This window comes from Perissodus microlepis, chromosome 22 (assembly GCF_051167445.1).
Source record: "Perissodus microlepis isolate ML-2025 ecotype Zambia chromosome 22, ASM5116744v1, whole genome shotgun sequence".
Taxonomy (NCBI): domain Eukaryota; kingdom Metazoa; phylum Chordata; class Actinopteri; order Cichliformes; family Cichlidae; genus Perissodus; species Perissodus microlepis.
In genome coordinates, this window is record NC_140481.1 from 17,845,257 (window position 1) to 17,871,343 (window position 26,087).

The 26,087-nt window shown below is 42.3% G+C and overlaps 1 protein-coding gene across 3 annotated transcripts; it reads left to right on the plus strand.

Moving 5' to 3' along the window:
- Positions 1–27: 27 nt before the first annotated feature.
- On the plus strand, positions 28–20,817 carry tpd52 (tumor protein D52). Of its 3 annotated transcripts, none has more exons than XM_084919186.1 (7): positions 28–1,713; positions 14,656–14,786; positions 15,552–15,700; positions 16,159–16,260; positions 17,668–17,709; positions 18,521–18,569; positions 19,854–20,817. In XM_084919186.1, exons 1-7 carry the CDS (start codon positions 1,695–1,697, stop codon positions 19,977–19,979), a joined length of 618 nt encoding a protein of 205 aa, XP_084775312.1. In that variant the 5' UTR covers positions 28–1,694; the 3' UTR covers positions 19,980–20,817. The 3 variants fall into 3 exon arrangements, with proteins under 3 accessions (XP_084775312.1, XP_084775309.1, XP_084775310.1); XM_084919183.1 differs by lacking the exon at positions 28–1,713 and adding an exon at positions 2,818–10,247; XM_084919184.1 differs by lacking the exons at positions 28–1,713; positions 17,668–17,709 and adding an exon at positions 2,822–10,247.
- Positions 20,818–26,087: the final 5,270 nt, after the last annotated feature.

Genomic DNA, 26,087 nt, shown 5'->3' on the forward strand with positions numbered 1-26,087 from the left:
AAAGGAAGATGACGGGGGGGTAGATCAGCATGGGGTCTTTTGTGCTTTAAAAAAAACACCCATTTTCCGCATGCTTTTCATCTGATGTCTGTTTGTTTTATTAGACCGCAAATGTCCAATCACATTCCTCACGGCGGGGTGTCCCAACATTCACGAATGTCTGCAGTAGGAAACTTGTCGGGTGTCTTTTTTATATTATCCATTTATTTACTTTTTATTATAGTGAATATATGTATTATACATAAATAAATAAAGGTTGGCATTTGAATATAAAGAAGTGGGGCCAATAAATATACATAAAAGCATGTTAACCGAGATATTTATTCCAAACAAAATTGCTTACACTACACTAATATTAAGTCAAGATTCGACATTCAACACCACAATATTCCCTCTGAGCTTTATGCGGTGTGTGTAAGAATGTTGCCTTATATTTTGTATGTGCTCGAAGTACATTTGCATTTGTGTGTTTTTTCAAGATCCCCTTTGTTGAGTTTGCTGATGCATGTTGAACCCTAAAACAAAGGTGTTATTCATTAACTGAGATTTTGTATATATATTTTGAAACCCGCGTGTCTGAAATAAAGTCACGCAATGCGTTTGGACGCGAAGCGTCATTCTCTGGAGACTCCAGCCTTGTATTCTCGCGTATCTGCTCGTCTCCCACTCCTTGTGATCAAAACGAGATCCAGTAGGTGGCACTCTTTCATCTGAGCGTATTTTCTCACCCTCAGTGTGTGTCACATTGCTTGGTGTATAGTTTCATTGCTTCCCAATTAAGAGCTTTGCACACACAGCGTGTGAACAAGAGTGGGAATTAACCCGGGTTTGGATGACAGTAACGTGGAGGATTGTATATCCCACAGGAGTGGGTAAATCCCCGAGAAGAAGACAAGGAATGTTTTGTATGGCTAGTGTGTGTGTTTATTCATCTAGCCCGTACAAGCTATCAGCTGGAAAATAAAAATATAATGGAACTAAAAGGAAAAATAACTGAAATTCCTTCGATTCTGTCATACTAAAATGCAGTGTGTCATCTCGCATCAAATGAACAGCAGGCCTTGCAGGTGGCAGTGAATTCTGTCTCAGCAGAGCAATGACTGGCTGTATCTTTAAAATTAGAAATAAATCTTGAGTTGACTTGATTGTAAATGGAGGTTAGTTTGAGCTTAAGAAAGATATGTTCAAAACAATATTTAGCCGAATATATATAACTCTAAAAAAGAAACAAAAAGAAGAAAAACAAAAAAGAAATAGAAACTAATATTTAAGGCAGCCATGATAAAAATTGGGATTGCATGTGTCATAGTCTTCTTCGTATTTTACCTGACACTGTATCTGTAAGAAAAATAAAACAACATATATATACTACTACACTATTGCAGATACATATACATTTTACATATACATATACATACTCTTGTTGTACAGTAAAAAACAAAAAAACAAACAAAACAGAAACACAAATAATGACGTGTCCTTGTTGCGCAGCTTTGCATTGTTGTTGGGCTAAAACTTGATCCACGTGCTTGCTTCTGTTTACACTGCTGCGTGCTGACGTCACCGCGAACCCCACCCCGCACGGCGGGCTGCCTGGCAACATGAGGCAGAGAACAGGAAGACCCACAGCAGGAAAGTGAACAACCTGCGGACCCTGAGTAGAAATCGACGAGAAACAACGCTTTGGACGGACAATGGAGGATGCAGACAAAGGTAATTAAATCATCGACGTGTGCCAGTGTCGTAATAGATGTTTTAAAACTACTTTTTCCTTAGAGAAAAGTTAGCGGACTAGCTAACTTTGTGCTGTGACTCGAGTTAGTTCGTTGAGAGCATATGCTACCTCTCGCCATACGAATAAAGTGAGTTATTTTTGTGACGGACAACAGTTTGAAGAATTTGAAGAAGTAAATAACTTTTTTTCAGCAGCACCACTGCAAGAGATTTCTAGAAAAATGACACGGAAGTGCGGTGTCACGCCACAATTTGTTTTTTAACCACCCATTAACTTATTAGGTGAAACCATAAACGCACATTTCAGTTTTTGTGTGAGTTAAAAACAGGCAGTGAAGAAAAGCAGTAAAACACTAGTCAACAACATATTTTGTAACTGACGGCGTAGCCTGTAAGAATGGGTTACACCTGTTTGACAGCTCACTGCTGTAACTAGTTTAGACAAGTCACGCTGTGCTCTTATGCTCTTTCAAATGGTTTTTTACACTGAAAAAAAAGTTTTATTTTGAAATTTACGAACACTTATTCTGTGCCAAAGTGGTTGTGAGTTGTGGGTTTTGCTGATTTTTCTCGTGCCAAACTATAGCACAGTTCAGTTAACCACAGGTATCCTGAGTGTCTTCTACCTGCATTTCTGTCTTTCACCTCGTTTCTCTTCCTGCACGTTTGCTTTCCTATCAAGCAGCTGTTCTGCTCTCTTATGTACTTAAACACAACTGCTCCTGTCTCAAGTCCATATGTCTTTGCTGGAGTACAGAAAAGTCCACATTTGCACACAAAAAAGCTTGTATGTCCAACATTTTGTGATTTTACTCATAAACAGCATGATCCATTCTTCTCTGATCTTTGTATTATTTTATTCTACTTCATTTGCACTAAAGTGCTTGTGGAAAGAAGCAAAGCATCTGAGTTTTATTTGTTCATTTAAAATGTCATGTTGGAATTTTTGACCAAATTTCCCTGCAGCACAAACAGCCTTCACCCTCCTCTGGGTTCTCAAAAGTAATTTTCTGATGGTTGAAAGTTGTTTTGTGTTTTTTTTTTTTTTTTTTTTTTTCTTTCTTCTTCCCTTTTTAATAACGCAGAGAGAGAAAGCCAGAACAAATGTTGCGTATGAACACCAGAATTATTGATGTAACTGGTTCCTGATTGATAATTTGTGCTTCTCCATATCAGAAGAAATGAGGTGTGTTTCTGCATCACTTTCTGTGTTGCTGCCAGTGGACACAATAGAAAAGAATGCTTTACTTGGCTTTAAATGCCACGCTTGTGAAGCCCATTCCTGAATTAGAGTTGCAGGTCCTGAATACATCCTTAAGTAAATGGTATCTTAGTAACTGTTTGATCTGGGTTCTCTTTGCTCATAAAGGTTTCTTGTGGTATGCTTTGGAGGGTTTTCCCTTCCCACATGACATGTTTTTTCACTATGTGCGTGCAGCGGATGCACCAGTTAGATATCTTGTCTTTTAGTGGTTTTATAAGTCATTGCATGTGACCTTAAAAAACACAGTTTGAAAAAGGGTGAATGCCAGATTTCTTTTAAGGCCGTGCACACTTGCACTACAGGCTATTGTTCATCAAAATTGCAATAAAACAGGCCTGTACCACAAGTAATCACAAGAAAGTGAAATTGCATAGTTATCAGATAAAGGGGAAACTCTTTGCCAATCTCTAACTTTACTGCAGCCTTGAGGTGGTGTCTGTTTACCTCTCTAGGCAGCAAAAGTAAATGATCTGCCTCTCGAGATGTAATTTTATCACCTTAAATATCATCATAGGAACTGCTGTGCTCTCTGAATTTATAGTCACACTGCTGTACAGGCAGCCAAGTTTGTTTCAAGGTCAGACTTTTGGTATGGTAGCTGTATTTTACTACCATCTGTACCTGCATCCTTCTCGTGGAAGTTGAGGCCGCTCAGTGGCAAGTATTTGCTTGCTTCAATACAATAACCTCCCTTTACGTTATTTATTTATGTATTTATTTTATTTATTTTAAGGGAGGGTTTCATAGGTTAGATGCTTCAATCCTTTGACAGTAATTCAGGTAAAGCATTTGCAAATAACTTGGTGAACAGGTTTTTTGCAGGACCAAGGTCGGAGAGTGCTCTGACTAGTGCCTCTCAAAGGAGTCTGCTCTCCCCTGATTGTGTGTCTCTGTGCAGATGATCTTTAGATAACAAACGTGTGTGTTTGTGTCCTCCCTTTTTCTTGCAGTATAGTGTTATTTTTTCCATAGTGAATGTTTTTTTTCCCCTTAAACTCAGGTTCAGTGAAATCTGTGGTTGACTCAGATGTGCCTTATGATCTTGTTAATCTTGATTTGTTCATCAACATTTATAGAGCTTGAATAGACTACAAAGAGGTTATTGGTACTCTGATAGATGCCTGAACCTAAACGCCTTCTCACTCAGTCATATTGTTCCAGGTCAATGTCAAGGACTGTAGAACGTTTTTGTACTCCAGACTAACTTTTATTGTTGTTTTGAATGTTGCCTGTTTCATTTTCTGCATACAGGCTTGTGGCTTGAATCAGTTCAGAAAGGACGTGGTCAGGTTCACCAGCCCGTGTTGTTTTTCAGCTACCAGTCTAATGAGATTGATCAGGAGCAGAAGCCAACATTTTTTGGCGTTATTAGATTTCTGCGATGCACAACTGTCTGCTTTCAGCTGTCAGAGGAAGTCTCTCACAAACAACATCCCCACCCCAGTAATGCAGATCCGGTCGTTTGAGCTGGAAATACATTCAGCACAGCCAAATCATACTTTAAAAGCTGCAAACACTGCATGTGTGTATGTAAAGGTTTGCTATGATTTGTTCAGTCATGCCAACAAATGTCATATTGGGCTACAAGCTGTCTGGCCTGGACCTCCCATTTAGTGAAAACCAGATGTGTGTTTACCAAAACCATTAGTATTTGAAGTCTACTCAGAAATACACCTGTCAGCAGTCATGGCTGTCGTAGATCATTTTAAAAGGACTTTTTGAAGGGTTTGATGTATGCGAGAAGCTGTAGCCTTGAAAGCTGTAACTTTGAACGTTGGTGTCGCCAGGTTTGCAAATTTCATTTCAAAGATTAAAGGGAACACCAGCTGTCTATTTGAAAACTTTGTACGTGGACCTGATAGTTGCCTGAAAGAAAACATTGGGAAATATGGTATAAGATACTTTATGCTGGTCCAAAATGTCTGAAGTTTGAGAGAATACTCAGGCAAAGATGCTTTTAACCTAAATATATACATTACAATGCAATGCATTTAATATTTATCTGAATTGTTTGACATTTCAGCAGTAAAATGCAGTGATCAGGCTCTGTTAGACTGAACGAAAAAGAAACTCAAAGGTCATTAAATTCCACTACTTTCAGTACAGCTTTATGGAGAATTTTTCACCGACTTGTGAGATTTGGCCAAGCAGCACTCTCACCTGCCTGGTAGTTTATTTTCCAGTGAAAGACTGCAGACAGAAACTTTGATAAACTATTTAAAAGAAAGTTCAGTAGAGATGTATAAATTATTACTCCCAATTAACCAAAAGTTCTTTTTTATTTCAGGTTACTTCTGTCCCTGCTTTCATTATCTTTTAATTGGTACCTTACATGACAGTAGAAGGTTTGGCAGACCCTTTTTTCCTGTCCAATACCTGCTGTTTTCATCTAAACTCCATCACTTCAGTTATTTAAGGTTTTGTAACACAATCAGGGAAAAACTTAAACTTTTAGCGTTTATTGGTATCATCTTAAGCCCGGCTAAGATGTATAATGACTGCAGAAAGTTTTGGTTTCATTACTTTTTTAATGTGCTGTACTACCGTGCTGCTCTATACACCATGTCCTGTATTTGTAGTGCAAATAGAGTAAGATGGTGAATCTGTTTTGGAAGTAGGCCACACAGCAACAGCTTTCCAATCTGTTGCCATACATTAGACCTTGTATTTGGAGAAACAACCCATTTTTAGTGTTTACTGTTGTTTGAAAGATGAGAGGATTGACACCCTTTTCCAGTTTGAATGGTTCATGTACAGTTGTGTTCTGGGTCGGTTAGCTGTTTCCAGTTGTTTCCAGTTGTGCACTAACCATCTGTAAGCAGCTGCTTCACATTTAAGCAACAGATCGAGAGGAGATTTTTTTTTTTTTTCCAGCCTGTCAGACTAACTTTAATCAGCTTTCATCTCCATGTTTGTCTTAAGTCGTGTAGCCAAGAGTCTAGATTGAATGCACATGTACAGTATCGGTGTCCATCTGAGGTGTAGCCACTTCCCATCATGCACATCTCATGCTTTGTGGGCCTAGTCAAAGTATCCACAGTTATCCATGTCTCATGATTCCTGTTTAGGCTAATCGTGTGACAGGCCCTGCTTTGAATAGTAAGGTAATTGATCGTGCGCTGTGCTTCATTAGCCGCTCTAAAATGGCTGTTTGTTTGTGTTTACAGTCACAGTCGCGGCAGGGGTTGATTTGTGTTTCCGTTTGTCTTATAAATCAAATGGGATGTTTTAATGGCATGAACTTATTCTGTGAAAATGTCTGATTTGTGACCTTGACTTTCATCATTATTAATAATATAGCTATACAAGCGTACTGGTTTGTGTGCACGTGTGTCTGTGTGCGTTGTTTTAACAAGTATCACATGGATTAGGGGCTCCACTGATCAGGAGGGCTACAGAGTTATGTTGAGTTCATCATGTTGGGAGGCCTGTCCAGTCTAGCTGAGAGAGATACTGTTTGCTAAGATAGAAAAATGAGTGTGCTGGTTCGATCCGTTTCAGTACAGAAGGATTCTTGTAGAAAAGTATTTGCGCTTGCATCTTAATGAGGACCTCTTGTATTCATATTTACCTCTATATTTGTATTCTGAGACTTCCCAGTTTAAGAAAATATTTTTTTCTGCTAAACCGACCCCCTCATACAGGCTTTCAGCTCATATTCTGCCTGAAACAATCACTTTCAGCTCTTTCACATTTCCTTCTGATTACCCGTCCCTCGTCTGGCTTCCACAATGTGAACCACAAAGTCTTTGTGAACACTACTTCCTCTTTTTGGGAGTATGCAAAGTCACAAAAACAAACCTACCGAGGGACGTAATTTCTTATTGTTTATGTTGTGGCTGACTTGTGGGGAATGTCATAAAATGCCAGTTGAGAGGGGAAAATATCTGTTGTCAGGAAATCCCAAAGTTACAGAAGCCAGAGAAATATTACCTGCAGCCGCCAAGTGAATGTGTAATGACTCTCAGCACTGGAGGCTGTTTGTATGCTGGAGTACTTGAAGAAGTGCCAGTAATACGAGTCATTTAGACTGTTTTAAGAGAATGTGTTCGTACATTTACTGAGGCGTTTATATTGGACTGTTGTTTGCACGTTGAGGCTTGATAGTTTGCTGTGAGTGACTGCAAACGCATTACTTCTGGGTTGACCTTGCTAAATAGAAAAGCTGTGTTGTGGAGCCTGTCTAGTGTAGCTGTAGTGTTATGCTAGTTAGCCTTATATGACCAACAACTTATTGTACAGACTTGTCATGTGTACTGTAGGGTTTGCTGTTACATTGAAACTCATCATCTCCCTGTCACCATCGTTGTAATACCTCTGCTGCCATGATGGGGGTTCTTTGATACTGAGTTACTCTTAGTCACCTGTTTTCCTCAAATGGAAAAAATGAACATGCTCATCACTTTGATGTACAGTTAAGTAGAAAAATAAGTACATCCCATTAAGATTATTGGCTTTTTCCACATTTCAGCTGGTTGGCATGTTGATGTCTTTGAAACATTGCTTACAGTTAAAAGTCCAAACCAGTCCAAATGTAATCCTTTTTATAATTTTGTATGAAAATGAGATCAGACCATAACTATAACCTGCCTATTCAGCAAGTGCTGTGTTTTTTATTTGTATTTTTCCTTTTTAAGGTGTGGGATGCCATCAGACCAAGAGCTTTAGAAAAAAAAATCTGGATTCGTTTTAGTCTGATGAGGATTTAAAAAGGATCTCCAAATTGTTTGAAAGTGGAAAATGTGTCACTACTGCTGGTGCAGAGTTCAACCGTTTTCCTATCTGCCCAACCAAACAGCAGACCAACCAAAAAACATCACCGCAGTGTCTGCAGGTAGCTCAAAGCGCGTTCATCTACAGTGAGAACGTGAGGGCAAACATTCACATGGGAGGCTTTCCCACAAACCAGCCTTTGGTTCTAAGAAGGCAGAATTTGAGTTTCCTTGTGAACATGCAGGAAACGGATCAGGCCTGTGGATTAAAAGGCGCAGAAGAACAGCATTGCAGAAGAGCCTTGTATCTTACAGTAAGGTTGGTGGTGCAAAATGTTGATTTTCTTTGCTGCCTCAGAAACTGAGCAACTCGATAAGTTCGGTCTAATATCGAAGACTTTTCAATATGAGTTTTCTTGCTGTGTTTAACTTTATCCACAGGTACTGATTTAAAGAGACTCAAATGTTGGGTTGTACAAAATATGTAGGAGGAAAAAATGTCAACTTTTTTTACTCTAGTTAATCGTGGAATTTGTCCCCTAGTGTTTCAATACTTTCAGGAGAGCACCGCTCCTTCTCTCTAAATGTAAGGCATTTCCTGGAGAGGATCAAGCAGACATGCACGTCTGGCTTTCTGCACAGAAGAATGGTGGCTGCACAGGCCTGAAGGGAGCTCGTGATTTATGTACATAGTTTTTAAATTCTCCCTGTGAATATTTCTGTACTAATGTGCTAATTTTCCCCGCAGCGATACCTTTGCAGAGTTTAAATCTTTACCACTTCAGTTTTAATGCTGCTCAATACTGGTGCTGCAGCACATCTTTCCAAAGTTATCGAGTAATTTTAGGGCAATTTTACATCCGTGGTTGAGTCTGCTGGGATTACTTATTATACATCAGGGAAGAAATAAAAAATCGTAAATCTACTGAAGCGTTTTGGGCTTTCCCCAAAGGAAAATCACCAGGGTAGTAATTGAAATATATTTGAATGCATTTCTTTAAAGAGGGGTTTGATATAACCCTTTCTGTTTTCCCTGTGATTGCCTGGATAGCCCCCCCCCGTCCGGAACTAACAGGAAAGTCATCGTCTGACACGTCTGTTAACTAAAGGTAAATTACTAGGTGGGTAACTGAGCTGATAATCCCCAGACCTCAGTTTCAAACCAGTAAAAACTCAGTATATGATCTTGCTTTGAGTCCGCTTCACTCTGTTTAAACTAGCCGATGTTTGTTTTGTACCTCCTTCCACAATGCTCTCGAACTCTTTCAGGGATTCTGTCCGTTCACTGTCATAAAACTTGTGCTGCTTTTCTTTTTCAACGCAACCTTGAAAGCTTCAGTGTCTAATATGTTGCCATCTACGCTGCCTTTTGCACATTTGATTGAAATGTGACAAGGATTGCACTTATGTTTTCCTCTCTTCGTGCAGCCTAAATACCTGCTTTATGTCACGGCTCTGTGCCGTGTCGTAACGCAAAAGAAAAAGTCTGCTTTCAGGCGAGGAAAAACTCGATTAGAGTTTGTCTTCATGTGATGAAGGTCTTGCATTACAGGAGCTTTCTAGTTCAGAGAATGCCATTGTGGCAAGCAGTTTGTGTGAGTACACAATCTAGCGCTTGTTCCCTCTACCACTTCGCGTAGCCTCTGGCACCCTCTTTTCTCCTTTCTAGCTGACTAGCATTACCGCTGCTTCAAGCTGGACTGTCCACCCTGGATTAGAGCTTTGCTGTAATCTGGGACACTGCAGATTATGCTTTTCATCTAATGCGCCCCCACACAATCACATCGCATGACCGGCCCACACTAATGGGGTCGCTCTCATGTCCTCCTCGATTGACAGGCTGGGAAGCGAGGGAGGGCGGGAACTGGCGGCGGGACCCAAGAGTATTGGAACAGGAGTACCGTGCAGTATCGCAACAGCAGCTAGGCACACAAAAATGACAGCGATGGCGCTCACGGTCTGCAGGATGGACTAAGAACTGACCTTTGGGATTATAGTGGAGAGGAAGTGGGAGGGTGTGTTTTTTGTGTGTCTGTGTGTGTGAGCCGGCTACAACAGCTGCTTGAGGGGACAGGTAACTTATTAACAGCAAGACAGGAGCAAAGGGCTCACAACACCTTGGCCCAAAACAGAAACCGATATTTAGAAATTGGCATCACTGTAGTCACTCTCACCTTGTGACTACCTGAGGGCCGATACAAAACCTCCTTCCTTGTGCATGCACACACTTGGACACTCGAGTGTGTTTCCGCATGTCTAGTAAAGAAGGAAACGGACACAAGCAGCACGCGCCTGGGTCACATGCAAACAATCAGCAATAAGCACTCGGCTGGCTCTGCTTAGGTAGTGCTGGTAAAAAGGAGGTGGTAGTCGCTCCGGCCGGCGACACGCTGAAAGCTGTAAAGAATAAAGCATGGACCCTCTGGAGGAATACCGCTCTCCGTTTGACTTTGAACAAGGAGTCAACACCAGCTATCTCTACCTCTCCCCAGCCTTAAGCGACACACCGCCCAGCTCGCCAGCTGTCAAAACCAGAGGTAATCACAAGGAGAGAAGGGAGAGGCCGAGTGAAGGGTGTGTGATTTTCGCGTATGTGTGTGTGTGTGTGTGCCTGCTGGATAAAAAGACAAAACATGAGTTTGGTTCATTGAACAGGAAGAATTTGGGGTGGGGGCACAAACTGGAGGGGGAGGGAACAAATGATGATTGTCGGCGATGCGTATGACAGCATTCTCTCAATTTAGATGTTTCTAGATCTCAGACAGTGTCGATTTCAGACCATCATAACTCTTTAAACTTCAGTCATAATTATGCTGCTGTACCACACGGCGCGCCGTGCCCTCACTGCTCTCCGCGTTTTCCTTCTTTTTCCTAGAAATGTAGAAAATAAGGATGCAATGACTGTAAAACTGTCCGTTTTTCTGTTTTGGGGAAAAAGAGAAGTATTCGCTACAGTAGTTTAAAGTTATTCAGCTCTTTATTACGCTGTCTTTGAACATTTATCCAATTGAGTTAGATATAAACAGAAAAGGACAGAACAAGACGGACACAGAGTGAGATACACAGTTTGTACCATAAGTTATTGGGTGACATTTTTGCAACGTCCAGTACAGACTGTCCATATCAAGTTATGCTTTGATTTTGTCTCATTTTTACAATTAAGCCTTTCCCAACGAGTTGTCACAGGCAGCAGTGTTCATCATCTGTTCCCCAACCATCATTCCTCCCATTACAGACTCATTCAGCTGCAGTAGGAACCTCCTGTTGTCATGGTACTTGGGTCTGTGAGCCAGGATTTCAAGTTTTGTGTGAATTCATTATTCTTTCCTTTGCGTCATGAAGATGATTAAGAGTTTTAGTTTTGTACGGTTTAGTCTTGAGTTTGGTTCTTTCTAGAGTCTCTGAGTCTGATATTAGTTTCCTTTCATGTCTCGTCCCTGTGTTCTGTCCTCGGTGTCTCCTGTGGATGTCAGTCTTGTTGTCATGTCCCGCTGGTCATAGTCTGCGTCTCTATGTTCTGTCTTTAGCGTTTCCTTAGGTTCCCCTGCCTGTCTTATGTCTTCCTCTCCCTCTCTCCGTGTCTTAGTCATGTCTCTGTGTTCTGTCTCCTGTACCTGTTTCCACGTTCTTTGTCTCCCCACTCAGTCACGTGCTTCCGTGTCCGTTTACCTCCTGTCCTACTGTCAAGCTTTCATGTCCTCGTCTGGGTCGCTATGTGTATGTCACTTCCTGTTTTATTTTGACGGTGCCTCGTCTCGTGTGTTATGCTCAGTTTTGCTTCTCCTGTTCTGTTACTCAGATTAGTTCCAGCTGTGTTTCCACCTGTTGACCTGTGAATTCAATTCCTCATCTTCCTCTGTTCCTTGTCACGACATCGTCAGCTCCCTGGCTGTGTGCGCGCTCCATGTGTCTTAGTGTTCCCAGGTCCTCGTAGTTTCTGTTCATGCTGAAGTTTTTATGCCTCATGTTCTTTAACGCTAGCACTGTTGAAAGTTGCAAATAACACAGAATGGGTTTAGTGCCTCGATGCAGCTGGATGCTTCTTTTAATACAAGCTCTAATTCTAAGTATTTCCTTAAGAGGAGAGTTTTGATTGTAGGTATCCGGATCGCTGACTGTCACATTTCCTGTTGTGTTCGCTTGCGTGTTTGTTTACATAATAAGGTGGCCAATATTTTAGGCACCACAATGTCAGAGAAAACCGCACGTATCAGTCAAGTTGCCGCTTTTATATTAAATGTCATCATTTTACCCTGCTGAGCATTTATGCTAAATTTCCTTCTAATTGGTTATGGTTGACAGTGTGCTCGGTGACCTTTAACCTTTGACTAACAGTATTAATTCACTCTTTAGTCCAATTAAACCTCTGTGCAAAATTTGATGAAATTTCCATGAGGCGTTTGAGGTAGGTCGTATTTATGAGAATAAGTTTGACAGAGAGAGAGAGATGGAAAATCTTAAAGGTTGTTCCTCGTCATGTTTGGAGCTGTTTGTGTGCAGACACACACACAAAAATGTGCAAGGATTGAGTTTGATATAACTCAAATGAGACAATAGAGCCCATTAAGGTGAACAAATAGCTTCCTATGCACACTGTCATTCTTATCTTATTCTTTCGTAACATTCTGGTTGTGTAATACTTTATTGATTTCCATGTTTATTGGTGTGTCGTCTGGCCCTTTATGAAAGCTGCATTAGCGTGGTTATCGCTTATCACAGGAAAAGAGGGACGATCAAAAAGCTCGTGGTCTCTATTTAAGTGCACGTCTTCGTCGTCGCTACAGTACTGACAGACACACAGTTGGGTGCTCATAGGGCAGGATTGTTAAGAGGAAATGAGCTCAAACCATAGAGGTTGGGCAGGGATGTGGGTGAGTATGCAGTTTGATGTCGCAAGCCAAACTTCTGCCTACACTCGCATATAAACTTCTCTATTTGTTTCTCTCTCTGACTCTCCCTTTGTTTCTTTTTTTTTTTTCCTCTCATGCTCTTAGCACCTACTGATGGAAACACACCTACAAGACATTTACAGAGGTGCCCAGAATTTTACATAACCCGATGTGCTTGAAGAAAATGAGTTCCTGAGCAGCATATTGTAGGTTATCAAAACATTATGTGTACTAAAATTTACAAAAAAAGGGTGGTGTCTTATTTTTTTCTTTATCTGGCTGAAGTACAGCCGTTATAACAGGAAGTGTATATTGCAAAATTGTGATGTTGTAGTATGCAGGTTTGTCTGCATATATGGTGTCAGTGCTGTATCACTAGTAGAAAGAAGAGGGGGGTAAATTCAAAAGCGAGTGGAAAAGAGCTTAAGGGCAGATGAAGTGAAACACCCCACAGGAACAGAGGGGGTGGTTTCAGGACTGAGGGCTAAATGAGAATTTCCTCTGTGGTTCTTTTTGCCTGATTACCATAATGCCCATCTCCGTTTCCTCGTCGAAACGATTTGCCTCGGATTCACTTCTCTCGCCAAAGCGTGTTTTGACATATAAATATTTGCACTTGTGAGGTGTCCAATCCGCTCGCCTTGTCCCCTGGCGTTAATTAAATGTAAAAGGAGAAGCAATTAATGGCACCGCTCCCTCAGCTCGTGATAATAATGTGTGTTTTGAAGGCAGAGGAACGTTATTTCATTAACGGCTCTCCAGACGGCGTGAGGCAATCCCGCTGTCTTTGTGGGAGTGTGCACTGCTAGATTTATGTGATTTTTTTTTTTTTTTTTTTTTCTTCTCTTTTTTCTGTCTCCATCTCACGTTTTCACAGTGGTCTGCATTGAAAGAGAGAAAGGGAGTCCTCAGTATTTGGAATGAAGTGGGAGGAGGAGGCTGGAGATGAAGATGTAGTTCAAGTACCATTCCTTTTGGCGAGATTGCGCGTTTCACCGCAGCCTCCGTGTGGAAACAAAATGTATCACCGGCTAAAATGATGTTGTGCTTTTTGCTGTTTATGCCAAATCCTGACCCCAGCTGGGTGACAGCTCAGTCACTGAGAGGAACATTTCCTATATTCATGCAGTGAACAGGTCAAACTAAAACGATTGGCTGCTGGCTGCTTACGTGACCACCTTCAAATGCACTTTTTCTTTTTAAATCCTGAATAATAATAAGCAGCTGCAAATACACAGAAGCTGCACCTGATGTCTTTATTTCACTCTTGCACTATTACATATATTTCACTGTTATTACATAATTATTACAACCCCAGTCTGCTGAGAAAATTGCACATGGCCAAATTCTCTTACTCGTTAGGTTGAGCCAACGCTTTAATGAAACTTACACTCTTCTCTGTTTTGTGTGATGGTTCTGCCTCCACGCTGAGGTAACAACACTGTATGTGTATGAAGTTCACGCCAGCAGTTCCTTTTTCTTGTATTCTTCCCCTCACACTGAGTTATTCAGCTCTGGGGTTTCCCCTTTTTCCTTTTTTTTTTTTCATACTCTCCTATTTTGGGTTTTGCGTCTATACTTTAACTTCCTTGAAATAATTTGACTAGATACCAAAAATAAATAAAAATGACCTCAGGGAGAGATTTTTGTTTCCCCTATTCCAGCTCACTTCTGGCCCAGAACATCCTTATTGGGTGTCGTACTTTTGTTTCACAGATCCCAACAACTCCTCTCACACTGTCTGAGCCGAGGATGTCTCCATCTAGAAAGTCCTTTGTATTATTGATGCGCTCTTGTTCCTGCTGAGCACAGCTCTGTCAGAGTCATCAACATCCAAGACAAGCTTGTACTCTATATGCCGTGTGTGTGTGTGAGGGAGATGGTATAGCTGGAAGAATTGTGGAAAGCTTCACTCCTTAATCTCTGTCACATGTTAAATCACCAGACATGTCTGTGCATCTTTAAAAAGAGATCACTTCATTAAATTTTGCACTTCTTGCTGAGTAAAAAACATTGTTTTCTTTTCTTTCTTTCGTTTCTTTTTTTTACCTCCCAGGTTCCCAGGGCCATCCGGACTCGGCCCCAGAGGTGGGAGAGGATGCAGTGACGTCTGTTGGCGCTGCGTCCTCAACAACGCCCGACTTGACAGAGGAAGAGCGTCAGGAGCTGCAGGAGGAGCTGGCTAAGGTCAGGAGGGGTCAAAGATTTAATAGAAGAGATGTTGGTCTGAGCGAGATAAACATTCACGCTCCCAGTTTGGGATAATCAGTTAACCTGACAGGATGGACTGTGGGAGGAAGCCAGAGTACCCAGAGAGAGCCCACGCATGGGGGAACATGCCATGCTCTTTAACCACTGAGAAGCTAAGTTCAGGCCTTTTCACTTAAAAAACGGTTCACAGCTATTTAAAACAGCTGAATGTTGTTGCTCCAGGACCTCACCTGGTGGCGCGTGTGACCCGTGTACTAACGGCTCGGTCCTCTCTGCAGCTGCCTGGGTTCGATTCAGCCTCAGGGCCTTTGCTGCTGCCTGTCACCCGCCCTCTCTGGCTCCATGCTGTCCTGTCCGCCTCTATCAGATAAAGGCTAAAAGGCTCAAAAAATATTTTTTTTTTTAAACGAGTTATTTGGAGAACAGTCATTCTGTTCAGTCGATTTAAAGTATTTTGATCAAACGGCTCATTTGTCGAGGGATGTATTTACTGCGGATTTAATGAGATAATTTGTATTTGTAACAGCAGAACGGTGGTGTTTGTGGGGACTGGCTCCAAATAAATTGGAAATGGCGCCACGGTCATGCGGTTAAACAATGGTGGAGTTTTATGACCTGGAAAAAATGTGTTTTGAATTTGGGTCTTTTTATAATGGCAAATACTGGATGAGCCAGACTTTACATGTTGGGGTATAGATTTATATGTAGAATCAAATATGACGTCTGTGTGTGTGTGTGTAGGTCGAAGATGAGATCCAGACTCTGTCCCAGGTGCTGGCATCCAAAGACAAGCAGCTGGCTGAAATTAAGAGGAAGCTGGGCATCACTCCTCTTAATGAGCTGAAACAGAACATCACCAAAACCTGGCAGGAGGTCACTGCCTCCACTGCGTAAGTACTGAGCTGCGCGCTTTTCAGGATGCCTCCATGTCAGCCGGCTGAAAGCGTTTGCTAAAGACTTTTTGTAGTATTTTTGTCCTTTTCCCGTCCTGATCGACAGCTTTCTTATGCATCAACCCTGCACGTTTTCTCTAATTGCTCTGAAAATACGGATAACTGTCAGTGCTGTGGAGAAAACGCTCTTTTTGCGCTGAACGAGGAGACAGCTGTCAGTGCTCCTGACAGGCTGCCTGTGGCCTGTTTGAAATGGTTCGATGGGATTCACATGGAAGGAAATGAGCAGCATTCTGATGCTCTCCGGCTTTTCTTTAAAATGAAAAAGACACTGAAGTTTACTTCTGACCTTGACGTGTCTCTTCAGCCTTTGATCCTTCAGTCTCTTTTCATCACACTCATATCCTATTTTTTTGGCCGCCCATCACTCCTCTTTCTCTCTCTCTCTGTTTCAGCTATAGGAGGACTTCTGAAACTCTGTCTCAGGCGAGTCTGAAGGCTACAGCAGCTTTCACAAATATGGGCTCAGCCATCACCCGGAAGCTCGAGGATGTCAGGTGAGTCAGACGGGGAGATGTCAGCGAATCATATTTTGTAATCCTTTGAAAAGCCACAGTAAAAATGGTTCCGCTGTGCTGCACCTGTCCATCATATCACATGTGATAGAAATGTGTTCCTGTAGTGGCTACAAGGCCTGAGCTCCTCTTTTCCTTCTGTCCTTCCTCAGCGTTTAAGAGACCACACTCCTGTCTTTCTTTACTAACCACTAACAAAACTCATTTTAACAAGATTCAGAGTCAGGACATGTTTTTAAGGTGACAACTTTAAAACTGGGGACAGTGTGAGACAGCTCGCCTGCTTCCGTTCATAACGCACCCGCAGGCCCACATGAAACACATCTTTGTTTAAAGCATAAGCAGTGGCTTCCATATCTCCTGTATATTCATATTCTGCCTTTGTTTGTGTTAAACAAATGAGAAACGTGTGATAATCAGCATGGAAACAACAGAAGCGTTAGTAACTTACAGCATTGCTTGGCTTTTGCAGGTCACACTATACGTCTAATAAAGTTAGGTAAGACTGCTCACTTATTTAAGGCCAGTTAAAGGAGAAATAAATCTTATTTTTCTTTTCATACCATCTTTATGAAATGTGTTTGAATGTGGGACTGCAGGGGTCGTTCTTCTGATCGATTTCAATTTGCATGAATAACTTGGACATTTTCCTGCATGTTTTTTTTTTTTTTTTTTTTAAATCAAATTCTGCAGAATGAACTGAAATCAGGGGTGTTTTTATGCACTAATGTGTTTTATTCAAATCTAATTAGCCTGTTGCACCACTTCTTATTAAAGGGCATATGTCCCGGTGGGTTAGGTGTCAAACTGTGCGTTCAGAGCACCAAACGCAGCACTTCCTGTGAATTATTCCTGATTAAACCCGGCTTAAAAAAAAAAAAAAATCAACAGCAGATTGTTGCATTTGAGATGTATCTCTTGTTGATCCTCCCTCTCGTGTCTTAGTGTGTCTCCCCTCCCCTGTCATCCTTCTTCTCTCTGGATTACTGAGCCGCAAACAAGATTATTAGTCCTCTCAAAGCTGCAGTGTGCTGAGAAGAGCAGCCTCAAAGACTCGGGGCTGGTTGCCATGGGGGGGTGGGGGCTACTGAGGGCCCGACAGGGGTCAGAAGGGTGTGTGTGTGTGCATGTGTTGTCCTTTTGTGTGTGCGTGCGTTTGATGACATGATACTCACCCATAACTCACAGGATTAACACGTACCCGCTGTGTTAATACACAATCAATCTTAATTGGATAAAGTGGGATTTATAGGATTTATGCACTCGGTAGAATAAATGAGGGTTTGTGCTGTATGTTGTGCTCTCTCGCTCTGTGCACGCTCTGCTGCCGCTGTGCTAAGATGACCACTAACACTTCCTTCTTTTCTCCTCAATAACGCTGTCGGATAGCGTAAAGTCATTGCAGCACTCGGCTAGCATGCCCGTCATGAGGTAAGAGAACCCGAACCAGTTCGTGTGAATGTTGGCGGCTGCTCAGTGTCTGTGGGCAGCAGTAGACAGACAGAAGAGCGTGTTTCCTGTTAAATAAAATAAGGCCTGACAGCGTACCCTAATAATACCGAGAGACCGCTGGTGAAAGCCACTTTATCTGCTATCAGTGAAGCTGCAGCTTTAATAATCTCGCTCCGCCAGGCCGCTGCTGTTTCGTCAGGCTCAGAGGTTTAACAGAAATCTAAAAAAAGAAGAAGAAGAAAATATGAAGATGCAGGGAAACGCCCACCTGCACAAACTGCTCGCCTGGTTTTTGTTTTTCTGCACTTGGAAAGAAAGTTCTGCCCTAAATATGGCTCTGCTGTCACAAAACCTGGACACACACACATGTAACCAGGTTTTGAAAGAACTTTATTTCTTATTTGGTCTGTAAATATAATCAAAAATTTCTCCTGGTGAATCCGAAAGTTCAGCTCGAGAGCGCACGCACACGAGAGGCTTTTCGGAAGACTGTCCTCTCGCCCTCTTCGCTCTGTATTCCCTTTGTGTGTTTGCATGAAAAACAAGCCCTCTTAGCACTTTCTCAGCTGAACAGAGAAGAATGGGGTCACTTTAGAAAATCCCGCATTGTGTGTATCGAGTATCAGATAACATGACCTTTAAAGGCTGTGCTTGCAGTGGGTGTCCTGCTCTATTTTCCTTTTGAAAGGAAGACGTGTCTGCATCTCGTCTGGGTGTGATTATGTGTGATAACTTCAGTCATCTTTTTTTTTTTCTCTCCTCTCTGTCTTCTGTCTTTTTCCTTTCACAGAAACGCACCAACCTTCAGGTCGTTTGAGGAGAAAGTAGAGACTCTGAAGGTAACGGCTGGATAAAGGACCTTGATGCCGTCTGCAGACGTGCCTGTGTGGATGTAGAATGGCTAGGAGTCAGAAACGCACCATTATTCTGCACACAAACTGTATTCCACTGCATTTTGGCGTCGTCCTCTCTTTTCAGTGTCCGTGAAAAGAGGAATTCGGCTCTTAAATAACTTTTTAATCAAGATTTAAAGTGAGCCTTTGTGGCTTCTGAGAGCACGCAGTGTCCTTGGTTTCTTAGTTAGATCCATCTGTCGCTCCACGTGTCTGGTTTAAATAATAAAAATAAGATAGTGGATGTCAAAATGCTCAATTCGAGGCCTTAAAAACCAGTGGGTGATGTCAGAAGCCTTCCCTGAATCAGTCCTGCCACTTATCCAGGCTTGGGACCAGCACTAGGGGTACAGGAGCTTTATGAACCCTCCTTTAGCAATAAAGGCTTTCAGTGTCCTTCATATCCTTAGTAGTGGAAGCTGTGACATTATTTGACTCATTCAGGTCACAAAAATGTTGTGCAATATAAGTTCCCACAGTTATTTAAGGGTCATGTAATACTCTCACTGTTTTCTGTCTGGTTGCGTGTGACTGAATGTTGATGTATCTCCTACCACATGGCAGGAGTTTGATGAGACGGTGTGCAGGGTGGGTTGGGTATCTGGTGACGTTAGTGTTCCTGTTTATGTAGCGGGCCGAGAAGATGTCACTGACTGCAGGTAGCTGGATCCCAATTATCTTATCATCCCAATTAGTGACCCACTGTGCACTGGTCTAAGTTAGTGGTGAGAAAAACACATTTCTGTGCTCTGGATGAGTCAGAAAATATCACACCTTCCACTACAAAGGATATGAAGCACAGCTTCTGTGCACACTCACATAAAATGATCCCCCTGAGTGCCCCCTACTGAAATCTGAGAGGTTGTCAGATGATGATAATAAAACGATGGTTAAAAATATGCAGGGATTATAAAAATATAGCAGTAAAATGCAACATCTTGCATTAAATGTGACGAGTTTAATGCTGCAGAAAATCTTTGATCTTGGGATTTAGCGTGCAGAGCCGTAAAACAAACATTTTAAGTTGAGTTGCTTTTTTAAAGGTGATGGCTTCATTTAAATATTCCTTTATTTAAACATTAAATGTTGCCACGGCCTAATAAACGAGGCCTGATCAAAGTCAGCGGATCAAAGTGAGATTCATTTCAGATGCTGGTGTGTGCTCTCTGTTCTAGTAGCTGTAATTCCAGCAGAGTAAAACCAACGTTGTTTTCTTTCCTCCTGCCTCAGACCAAGATGACCCCATCACCATCCACCAGTGAGACCGGCATCCAGGACGGCGGTGATTCTCCAACCGCTGAGGCTTCGCTCAATCAGCCAGACAACTCGCCCTCCCAGGAGGAGCCGATGCACTGAGAGGGCCTAACCACTCTTGAGCCCTCCCCAGCCCCTCCTCGCTCTCTCTGTCGACCCTCTAACCCCCCCGGGCCATCTACACTCTCCCGCTGCGTGCCAGTTTTCCTTTATTGGAAACCAGTGACTCCCTCCCCCCCACACTCCCAGCCTTCCTTGTGATCTAATTGTCAGATCTTTTCTCATGACACGTGCTCTCACTTGTTAACCACCGCGGAAAGTGAAAGCATGGGATGGGTGCAGGCATGTGGTCTTTTGCTGTGTATCTTCGAGTCTCTTCAGGCTCACTGTGGGAGAAATCCTCCCTGCTGTGCCACTTTTCCTCTTCCCCTTCATCTTCTCCCTCTCACACTCCTCATGCCTCTGCCTAACCTGCCAAACATGCTCCAATTTATTATTTTTTTCTGTAGAAATGTAACAATTTTTGTGGGTTTTTTTTTTTTCTTTTCTGGCGAGTAGAAAATTGCACAAAAAGTTTTCACTCGTTTATGAAGGATTTACACATTGGTATGTGAACCAGGCAGTTGTAGGCTCCTAGCTTCTGCATGGCCCTGTGTTATGTGTTAGTTGTTGTTATTATTAGAAGCACTCGTTTGCTCTGCTTCCATTTTGGGGCTTTTTTTTTTTTTTTTTAATTTTTCTTACAGCACGATTGCAAAGTAATTTAACACTGTGTTCAAAGAACAAAATGTAAAAATGTATGCCTTTCAGTGTCATAGGGGTGTGACACCTGGTGTGAGTACTATGGGTTAAATTAGTCAGTTTTTCACAAGTGCAAACACCGACTCGAAAATAGGAATTTCAGAGCACAGGATGGGGGTGAAACACACACACACACACACACACACACACACACAAAAAAATTCCCCCCTTTCTTTGCCTTTGTGATGATGTTGTCAGAGAACGATCTCCACACTCAGATAGTTACAGGAAAACTGCCAAGATCAGCGGAACAGAGAGAGAGCAAACACAGCGTCAAGGTTCAGCCTTGACCCGAGGTGAAAGAGGAGAAAAAAGAGCCAGAGTCAATATTTAAACACTTCATTGTTCCTGCATGGGAGGTAACACCTAAACCTCCCCACGCTGTGCGTGATAAAACGCCTAGCAAGAGGATACTTCACTGATATGAAATAATATTGTAACAGAGAAGGTTTCCCTCCCTATTTTGAATATGCGCACTAAGCTTAACAGGCTTTTTCCTGCTTTTTGGGGGGAATTGCATAAATAATTGAAATTCTGATTCTGGTGGTAGAGTTTTGGCAGACTGCACAGATACATACAGTATTGGGTAAAACAAATAAATGTTGCTTTCAGAGATCAATCACCATTTCTGAGTGTTGAAGGTAAACTTAGTGGTGCATCTTCATTGACCACTGTTTTCAGCTTGCTATTGATCCTGCACATCCTAGAAACTATTGAACTACTGAACAATGAATGAATCGAGTTGCGTGCTACCCACGGGTGATGATGGAGGCTCAATGAACCTCGAAGGGCAAACAGAGCCAGTGTGGAGTCAGCCAGGGCTTCCTCTGAGATGCCAGCGTAACTAAACTACTGATTTGTAACCCTTCCCCTCTTCTGGATGCACAATCAACCTTGTGCAAGTCTTCTCCTGCTGGTGGTCCAATCGTGCGTGATTCAGCTCGCCCCCCGCCATTAACGTCGCCATGCAGACCAAGGGTCGGGAACACTTTCCAGCCATGAGCAAATTTGTTGCAGCCTTTTATCTGAGGCGTTTTTATTTGGAGTCGTTTATTCAACACACACACAAACACACTTGTTCATGAATGGAACCATGGAGACAAGAAATGCACTCTAATTAAAAGACTTTTGAAGTAACCTGACTCAGTGCTCATTGACTTTATGTGGGAGGAGTGGGGAGTCACTCAGGCAACATTGCTTACCCTACTGTGTTTATTCATTAGTTTCTATGATGTCATTTTACATTAAATACACAAATATTACAGAGCTGCAATACCTTAACTGAACACAAGAGGGCAGCCAAGATCAGATGCTCTGCTTGTGTTGCTTTTACGTCTCAGTCCGACCCAGACAGCCTGGAGCCTGCTGCTGGACTGACTCACAGTCATTACTGCTGCCTGTCACAGTGAGGGGAGATGTAGGAGAAGTGAGGAAGTCAGAGGAGACGACAGGCCCAAAATGTTTGTAACCGGCTTCTAAATATATAAGCAGCAGTTTCAGTGACACTGGAGTTGGAAAAAGTTAAAATACTGATCTGATCAGCGTTTAAATCAGACCTGAAGTCTGGGCTAAAGCAGCGGTAAAATGAGAAGTATAAATTTAGAGTTGACTGCAATAATATGACTAACAAAGCAGTTGGTATTCGTATTTAATTGTTATTCCTACCACAGTACTGTGCAAAAGTCTCGAGTCACCCCTCATTTCTTTATATTTTTCTTCCAAGGAGCCAGACTTTCTTGTAAAGTGGTCTCGAGCAATAGTTCTCCAGGCTTTCAAAGGTTTTCTTTACACGTTGGCTGTTTTTTTTTCACTCATTTTCAATCCAGTCCTCATGCCTGACCGTTTTCAGAGAAATATTTGTTTAAGCTACGTAAAACTGACCCAAGTCCACATAAAATATGGATGAAGCAATATTCAGTGTACAGACAACTTTGTAAAGAAGTTTAAATTGTATCTTTACACATTTTGTCACCAGCAGCTGGTTACAAAGACTTATTTGCTCCAATTTCTTTAGTGGAGTCGCAGATTCACTGCCATAAAACAGTATTTTTGAGCCATTAACTGAGAACTTCTGTATCTCAGCACAGTGTGCACATTGGCCCCTAAAAAATTTGAGGAAACTGGACAAGTGGAGGACAAAAGAAGTATTGGTAGGCCTGAACTATCTACAGCAACTGAACAGTATCTGAAAGTCATGTCCTTAAGAAATGGGGAAGTGAATGGGGATCTTCTTCTGATCCACTATGTAATACTGGCATCAGATCAGCAAAATCTTTATTTGTCAGCATGAGAATGATCCCAAACTCATGGCCAATACAATAATAGCATAATTAGACAGAAAACCACATAATGGCCATATCTGTCATGGATTGGCCTCCCCAGAGCTCGGGTCTCTACATAACTGAAGCAGTGTGGGATCAGACAACAGAACAAAAGGGAGCAAACATCCGAAGGTGCTTCAAGAAGCCTGGAAAACTATTCTTGAAGACTACTTAAAGAAATCACAAGAAACTCTTTTATCCAAGCTGTGTTGAAGAATAAAGGATGTCATACCAAATATTGAGCTTGTTAGAAATGTACTAACTCTAAAATTGATTTGTAGAATTGACCTACATCATTTCAAATAAACAATCTTAAGGAACACTTTGTGTTATCAGGAAGCGTGTGGTTAAACTGCACTCACACAGAAGCGCCACATTCAGGAGAAACGACACACCGACAGCAGCTAACAAACAGCTGCCAAAAAATCTTTATTCAGTTATAACCAGACGCCTGCAGAAACTTGTAGTCACACAGATCGCTCTGGAGAAGGTCTAAACTCTACACCGAGTCAAACAACAACAGCACCAGAACGCACTTTGTCAGTAAACACAATTTTACAACAAGAACGATGGCGTTTTCTACACACACAGATCAGATAAGAAAAAACAAAATGGTACAGGAGATTTAACAGTCAGTGTGCACCGATTCTTCTCAACCGGAGAAAAATCATATATATATATATGTATGTATGTATATATATATCGATAGAAGTCGTTTGATAATATCGTGGAAAAGAATGCCATTATAATAATAACATCACTGGTGCAATAGAGTACACATTTTGTGATAGATCTTTACTGCAAGTGCTTTGTGTCGTGTGCTGTGTTCAAAAAGGATCCCGTGTAGACTCAGTGTGTGACACTGACAGCTGTTGTTGTCGTGCGAGTTATGAAGAAGCAGGCTGGTTTAAATGTGCAGAAAGAGAACATTCAGTCGAAACATGGCTTAGTGTGTGTAAGGTCCAGCAGGCAGAAGAAAAAAACAAACCTCCGGGAATCCCAAATAACAATTTGGGCCGTTTTGGATTTTTCTTGTTAATAGTTGAACGAGAAGATCGATACGCTGCTATGAAGGGAGGCATTAATGACACGTCCCACAGGGGACCCTGTAGTATGAGTCATTATGTGGGCTCCATGATCCCGTTTCCCACCTGTGTGTAGCACAAAAAGGGATTTACTGTGCCGTGGGGTTTTGTGGGAGCTAGTCAAAGCAATGTGTGTTCCCCAGCACTGGTTAAAGTTTTCAACTGAAAGAAAATAAAAAACAAACCAAAAAAAACCTCTTAGTTAAATAGTTTAGAGCAGGGATGTCAAACTCATTTTCCATCGTGGGCCACATTCAGCGGAACATCTTTCTGTCAGTGTGAAGAAGTTTAACCACACATTTCAAGAGCAAATCAGTTTTTCCACACGATAAAGTTTTTCTACTGTAGTAAGTGAAATGAAATCTGTCAGTGCGACTCTTTGGGCTCAAACTGTAAGAAATTATAACTAAATAATAAAGTGGGCAGCTCATCGCTCACAGTATAATAGTGTGGGGAAGGAAAAAGCTGTAAAACGTATGAAAACACAGTTAAAAGTCAATTTTTTTTTGCCATTTTTTCTTCATTTTCAGAGCCATCCAGATTGGGGGTTTTGCCGGCCAATTCTAGCCCCCATGCCTTATGTTTGACACCCCTGGTTTAGAGGTGTGGGTAGGTCAGTCTTCCGCTCGTCTGTAAGCCAACTTGTTGCGGCACATTGTTCTATAATTTTATAATAAACAAGCAGCTGGTATCGATCTTCTCTTCAAACTTCACGATAATGTGAATAAGCATATTCCTACCCTGCAAAGAGAGAAGTGGGGGGGGGGAATCAGACACGTGATCGGCCCCACGGACATCTGAGACCTTCTGTTGTGGCGCCAACATGCAGAACCGATTCCACCATCATGAAAACCAGAGCCTGCGGTTGCACAAATCTCTTTGTCTCGGGTAAAACTGACCCATGTGTGTCTCCATCACCCCCCCCTCCTCTCCCCCCCAGCACCCTCACAGTAAAAGGCAAGCTACCGATTCCACGGGCAGCAGCGATTCTTATCATCTAAGGTCACACATGGGGAGCCCTGCGTGCGTGCCCCGTTTCTCAGCGTCCTCGTCAATTATTCAAAGACTCGGACGCACGCGTACGCACAAACAGCAGCAGCTCCCCCCGCCCCCTCCCTCACGCGCTCCACCGATAACACCGAACATCGTCTGCGCTCTTGACTCAGAGAGGCCTCCGCGTCCTGTAAACGCGGAGTTACAGCTCATACTGGCTGCCTGATGGAAGGTGATGCTCCGCAGATGCCAGTGTGTGTGGTAATGAATCACGCAGGCGGCCGTTGGGCTGGTGTGAGCAGAAGTGTGTGTAGGGCGGTGAAAATTCATGAGGTACGACAGCTTGAACACTGAAATGTGCATTTATGGTTGCAGGAATGGCTTGACCAGGCTTTGTAGGGAGTAGAGGTGTACAAACACACACACACACACACAAAATAAGCTTTTGTGGTCACTTGCACAACACAAACACAACAGGAGGAGGTATAAATGCTACATTGAGCAGATGGGACATACCTCGGGCGGTCGTTGGAAACACAGTCCATCATCTCTCTCTCTCTCTCTCTCTCTCTCACACACACACACACACACACACAGATGCCGATAACTCCTTAGCGGATCTGTGTTTTTGGACCAGCGGCCCGGTGAGACACGAGCAAGCTCTTCGCATCGTCACATGATGAGATCTGAAACCACGGGGACATACGCTGAGCAGCAGGGCCACATATCGCACCCATGATCTCACTCAGTGGGCTTTCACACCTCTTTCACTCATATTGTGTTTGCTTGCTTGCGTGTGTGGAGATGAGAGAGGTCTGTGTTGTGTTACATCACTGTTTAATGCGTGCAGTGACAGAAGCCCAAAGAAATAAAGGTGACAAATGTGTTGTCGCTGATGTACGGTTGCATATTATCCTAACAGATCCTGCTTGATACATGATGCCGACTGATATAAATGATGCGGTTGCTTGAGCGATGGATGAAAACGAGAGAGCATCGCCAGTTTGGAA

Excerpts from the sequence above, each read along its gene's own strand:
- tpd52 (XM_084919183.1), top strand. The coding sequence starts at position 10,124 with ATGGACCCTCTGGAGGAATACCGCTCTCCGTTTGACTTTGAACAAGGA. Across the intron at positions 10,248-14,655 it reads GCCAGCTGTCAAAACCAGAG|GTTCCCAGGGCCATCCGGAC; the intron begins GTAATCACAAGG and ends TTTACCTCCCAG. Across the intron at positions 17,710-18,520 it reads GCTAGCATGCCCGTCATGAG|AAACGCACCAACCTTCAGGT; the intron begins GTAAGAGAACCC and ends TTCCTTTCACAG.